Genomic DNA, 6091 nt, shown 5'->3' on the forward strand with positions numbered 1-6091 from the left:
CAGCCACTCTTAATGTCCACCTTCTGGAAGATGTGATGCTGTCCTATATTTAGTTCAGCTCATGGTGAGGAAAAAGATCTGGCAGCGTGAGCAGGTTCCCTGCAAGCCCTTGCAATGGAGGTCCCCAAGTGCTAACTCAATGTGCTCCAACTGCTGTCGGGATGGGATCCTGGGGTAGGTGGAAACAAAAGCCTCTTCCAGTGTGAGAAGAGCACTTCCCAGGAGTTTAAGGGGTTTCCAGGCTGTGTCGTGGATCAAATGAGGGAGGGTTCAGTCAGGCAGCATTCAGACTTGTTCCCCAAATCGCAGGCAATTCTGCATAAATTAAATTGGTTCCCACTTAAAGCCCAGGCCCAATTTAAAGTACTTCTTTGAACATACGAGGCCTTAAATGGTTTGGGACTGGCTACTGGAAGGGCCTCTTTACCAATATACTGCTATCCACCTATTGAGATCTAGGAATGAGTCCTTCTGAAAGAGACATCCCTAAAGGAAATAAAAGGCATGGCTTTTCATAGGGGCTTCTCAGTAATTGCCCACAAGCTTTGGAGTGGGCTTCCTGAGGAGGCCTGCCTTGTGCCATCACTATATTTGTTTCGGTGCAAGCAAAAACTGTCATCTTGCAAAGATCTCTCAACTCCTGCTTTTAAAACCTGATGATAGTGCGATCTGCACCAGCTGATTTCCTCTTCTCCCTCTGCTTGTAACTGGGTTGTGACATTAAATAATTAATTTAATTGATGAACTGTAATCATGGTTTTTAATGAGGGATAGGATGCAATGAGGCAGACTGTGGTGCAGACGGGGATCTGGTAGAGGTGGTCTGGTGAAACTAAGGGGTTTCCACAGGGGGAGAGACCTGACAGTGGAGGTATGTTATCGCCCTCCATGTCAGCTTGAGACCCTGGACAATGCCCTGACAGACCAGCTTCAGAGGATACCTCAGGGGAGGGGCATGGTAATTATGAGAGATTTCAGCCTCTGAGATATTAGTTGGGAGACTCACTCAGTGGTGATGGCCAGGTCACATCACTTCCTAGATACTATAGAGGGAGGGTTTTTCATGCAGAGAGTCCGGGAAGTGACAAGGCGGGAAAATATCTTTGACTTGGTATTGACCAACAAGGAGCAGCTGATAAATGGGTTGCAGATTGAGGAGCTCTGGATGTGAGTGATCACATCATCCTTTGCTTTGTTATCAGGAATGGGGACAAGTGGCAGGTCAAGTACTAGAAGCTGGGACTTCAAGAAGGGGGTACATGCAGGTGCCCAGGCCCAGGGCAGGCTCCTGTGGATGATGCTTTCCCCACGCGTCCTCACTGAACGTTTCCCTTCCCCACAGATGAGATGTGTATGGGGAGGATTCCCCATGGGTGCAGTTGCCCCACCAGAAGAGCCGCAGCGTCCTGCTGCCGGAGCTGCACCTTCTTAGTCATACTCAGCAAGCTGCCAGTGCTGCTCTCCTACCCAAAGTTCAGCTGTGTCAGCTCACATACAAGCTGATAATTCTACTGGATCAAAGTTCTTGCTAATTCTGTTAGAGCAAAGTGGTTTCTTCAGAAAAAGAGAACTCCTCTTTGAATGCATGTTTTACCAAATGCTGAAACGGTATGAGCAGGTGTGGCACTGAGAAGACTTGTTCAGGCTTTGGAGCTTTTAAGGGCTCAGTCCTTAAGGGCACATTGAGACAGAGAAAAGGCATACAATTTCATAGACAGGCAGAAGGACAAACAGACATAATTTCTGATGTAATGTCCATTGACCACAGACATATTTGATTGACAGATAGACATTCCAAACTGCTGCTATGATTCGCTTCAGCTATTTAACAAATGCTTATAATGTAGTTATGATAAAAGCAGAACAAGGAAATGCAAGCTTGATTCAGCTATGACATTCTTGAAAAATTCCTTCAGGTGGTTAACATATAACTGAACAAAATATTGCCACTAACAAAGAGTTGAATTTCCTTGATGGAACAAAGTCCTGTGATAAACATGCAGGAGTTTTCTCTGTGTGAATGCATCTATAAGCACATGTATAAATAACCCTTCGGTGCCATTTGTCCTGTCAGTGAGGTTGGTGTGAGCAGCCCAGGCAAGGATGGTGATTAATTGGTGGCTACTTGTAATGGTGCTGGAGCTGCTGAATGGGGCAACAGGTACCATGATAAAGCTCAACAATGGAGGATTTGAAGACATTGTCATTGCCATTAATCCTGGAGTACCAGAAGATGACAAAATAATTGCCAGCATAAAGGTAAGACTGTAAAATCATATAGGAACTTGGCAGTGTGAGCCTTAGTTACTTGAGAGAATTGTGGCAGGCGAGAGAGTTCAGCTTGCATTCTGTCACCATAAAAGTTCTAGGCTGCTACAGGAAATCTCCCACCAGCTTTACAGGTTTATTCAGGGAGGATCTGCAGCAAAATGTTGCAGTTTGGTGTGCTCTTGTTCACTGTACTAGTCAGTCTGTCATGTTCTAGAAAAAAAAAGTGAGACTTGGCATAGTTGCATAAAATGATGTGCGGTGTGCAAACGCCAGTTTTATTGATCCAAATGCAAATAGCAGAAACAGACTGAACATTGCTCTAGAACCCAAAACATGCCCTTTGTTTTCTTTCTCTGTTAGGCTATGGTCAGAGAGGCTTCTGTCTATCTCTTCAATGCTTCAAAGCAAAGGTTTTATTTCAAGGCAGTAAAAGTTGTAATTCCTTTGAAATGGACATCCATGCCAAAATATAAACCAGTAACCACAGAATCCTATGAAAAGGTAAGTGTGGAGTATTCTGCAATACACCTGCAATCTGATACAATGGTTAGTGGAAATCAAATACTTTGAATACCATGGGACTCCTGAGCACAAGTCCTCAGAACTGGGCTGCACACAATTTGTTCTTATGGAAGTTATAATGGCTTTAAAGAAGGATTAGGCCAATTCTAGTAGCCCTGCAACTTTCTTTTTAAGTTTTACAATTGTGACTGTATGATGTAGGTCACTTGGCCAATGTCTTCTACACTATGCTGAGCTAGATTATATTTCAACCTAAATTATAATAATTGTTCTGTTTAAACTAAAAAATACTGTGTCTTGGGACCATGAAAATTGACATAATGCCTCCACCAACCACAGTGTATCCAGACACTATGCTCAGCACCTGAGTCCTTGCTCTGAATGTCACCTGCAAGGCAAGCTTGGCTGGTGGCAACAAGGTGGAGAGCCTTTTGCGTGGTGGCGCCCGAGTCCTGGAATGACCTCGGGAGCGCCCCACCAAGGCCTGCCTGGCACCAACATTAGTACCTTTTCAGTGCCAGGTGAAGAGGGTCCTCTTGGATGAGGCAGTTCCCCATTCCAGGTAGCACATGGGGGTGGCAGTGGGGAACTGACAGCTGTTTTTCTGCAGGCCTAGCAGTATGCTCTGCTTCTAGCTCTTCATTTGTAAAAACGTGATTTCAAATAAGGTTTTAATCTTTAATGTACTTTTATGAGATTTTGCTGTTTAAGGCATATTGTATTGTATTGTCTTTACTATGGTTGTTCACTGCCTGGAGAGCTTCAGCTGTTTAGCAGTAGAGACATTAGATAAATAAAGACACACATTATTTCTAAATGTGTTTCCAGACATATAAATCAGCATATGAACACTTTTTGCACCCTGGTGTCCCCTTTTGACCTCTTTCCTGGCCATCCACAGGTGGCTACCCTACTACTGAGATTTATGTCTAAGGTGAAATGCATGTTCCATGGATTACACAGCTTAAAGGAAGGGAGGGATCCCAGCTGCAGTAGGACATTTGTTGGAACGTGTGTTTCTCCCTCTCCCTCTCCCTCTCCCTCTCCCTCTCCCTCTCTCTCTGAATGCCTCTAAGTGGGCATATGTGTGGAAATGTGTACATAGGTGCTTCATGCATATGAAGCCCCCAGTCCCTCAACAGACATAAGAGGGGGCAGTTCTTGGTCCTCAGAAGTTCGTGTGCCTCTCTAATAGGAAATTTCCCCCCAGCAACCATTGCCACTTGTGTGCGAATTTTAAAAGTTCTTGCCATTTCTTTTCTTGGAGATCTTTAAATCAGGCCCTGTTTTATTTTAGGCAGATGCCATAGTAGCTGACCCCTTCCTGAAATATGGAGATGATCCCTACACCTTGCAGTATGGAGGGTGTGGGGAACAGGGGCGATACATTCATTTTACACCTAACTTCCTGACAAACGACAATTTACAAGCGGTTTATGGATCACGAGGTAGTATCTGTTAATTCAAATTTCCGTTTTTTTATTAGAATATTGGATAGTTAAAATGTTGATAATGGAGATAATGGAGTAAGAAATAGCAGTGATAGAATATATTTTATGCAGTACTGTCCCTAAACTTAAGGGTTTCTTTTAAAGTCTGAAAGGACCTACATTTACATAGGAATCAGCAATGTTTGCATGTTAGGTTCATCAGTGCATTTTCAAAAGCAGTCTTCCTGGGCCGAGCCAGTCCAGCCCTCGACCAGCTTCAGCCCGGTTACTGCACCACGTGCTTCCAGACTATGGGCTATCAGGTCAGCCCTACCTTTAGGTGGCAGGTGCTGGGACTTGCAAGGCGTTGGAGGACAGGGCTGTGTATCCTGCTCTTTACCTTCCTATGTCTGCTCCGCTCAGAGTTGGTGGAGCAGGCTGTCCCACTGCCAGCCCTGAACTTAGACTGGACTTCCAGTCTGTTGACCTTCCACACATGGAACGGGGTGAGGGCACCATCCTGTTCTATGACCCGAGCAACAAAATGCCTTTGGCTGGTCGTGTCTCTGATTAAAGTTTCCACATAATGCACTGTTCTTTCCATACCACCCCTTAATCTGACGGCATTAACAACAAACTTAAAACATACAAAGCCAAGGCGAACAATGCAGGGATCTCTTGCACAGGAGAAGTACAATAGCATATTATTTTGGTCCCTGGGTGATAATCTAATCACTACCTAACCTGGCACCGTGCATCTAAGCTACCTAAGTAACTAAGTATTACAAGTAGGTAATAACTGCTTTTCTGCAGGCCGGGTCTTTGTCCATGAGTGGGCTCATCTCAGATGGGGAGTCTTTGATGAATATAATATTGATGCACCTTTCTATACAACTGGGCAAGACAAGGCTGAAGCAACAAGGTACGAAAGCATGTCTGTAACACGTGTGTTTCCAGGTGCTGGTTGCCTCGGGTCTGTTTGTTCCGTTGCGTGTGTGTGTGCAGCAGTCCATGGGATTAAGCTGTAATTTGGTAGTACTCATGGTGAGCTCCTCCAGCAGTAATGGCATGGCAAGCTCTATAACTGTGTATGACCATCGCTTAAATGTGCCAGCCATTTGTTCATAATGAGCCTTGTCTTCATGGGGAGGAGATAATGTATCCAGACCAACATAGTACTGTTTCTACCCGCTGGTATCAACTCCTGGCTGGCTAACTCTCTGTGTCTCTAATGCTGCTTAGGTGCTCAGCTAGCATCACTGGCCAATATAAGCTCCGAACTAGTTCAGGAACGCTCAGAGACTGCAAACTCGAACACCGAACTCAGCTGTATGAGGCTGGATGCCAGTTCATTCCAGACAAACAGCAAAATACTGCAGCATCAATAATGTACATGCAAAGTCTGCCTTCTGTAAGTATGACTTCTGTCAGCCAGACAATTACAGGAATCATTCAGATCCAGTGTCCGTTTTCCAAAATACAAGGAACTGTGCATGGCCACTTTTAAGTATGACTTTAAGAGAGTGTAGTTTGAACTCTTGCAGCTAATAGAAATGCACCTCTTCAGATGCTTTTCCTATTCCTGTATTTTCTTCCTGAGAGTTTTTCCTGTTCCCTCTTGTGCTGGGCAGGGATTGGCTGTTGAGGGTCAGTGCTTACATCTCCAGTTCTGCATCCCCTCTTTCTCTGAGACCCTCCCCCAGTCTCTGATGGAGGCACGCTTGGCAGCAGTGGTGCTCAGCTCTCCCATCCACCTTCCAGCCCTGTCACCATAGCTGGGCTTGCAGATCGCCCTCACTTTGCGCCCAGAGGATCCTGTCACAGCCCATCACAACCTCCTCACCAAGATACCACTAGGGATTCTTCAT

The 6091-nt window shown here is 45.1% G+C and overlaps 1 protein-coding gene across 1 annotated transcript in view; it reads left to right on the forward strand.

Annotated features, from left to right (window-relative positions):
• Window positions 1-2044: 2044 nt before the first annotated feature.
• LOC123033709 (calcium-activated chloride channel regulator 3A-1-like) overlaps window positions 2045-6091 on the forward strand; it is a gene marked incomplete at its 3' end in the record, with an annotated part of 11775 nt that continues 7728 nt past the window's right edge. Inside the window, exons 1-5 of the mRNA XM_044450449.1 lie at window positions 2045-2259; window positions 2632-2772; window positions 4091-4241; window positions 5037-5145; window positions 5466-5634. Of these exons, the coding sequence (XP_044306384.1) occupies window positions 2104-2259; window positions 2632-2772; window positions 4091-4241; window positions 5037-5145; window positions 5466-5634 (726 nt within the window). The remainder of the gene's footprint in view (window positions 2260-2631; window positions 2773-4090; window positions 4242-5036; window positions 5146-5465; window positions 5635-6091) is intronic.

Source organism: Varanus komodoensis, unplaced genomic scaffold (assembly GCF_004798865.1).
Source record: "Varanus komodoensis strain SLA01 unplaced genomic scaffold, ASM479886v1 scaffold665, whole genome shotgun sequence".
Lineage (NCBI taxonomy): Eukaryota > Metazoa > Chordata > Lepidosauria > Squamata > Varanidae > Varanus > Varanus komodoensis.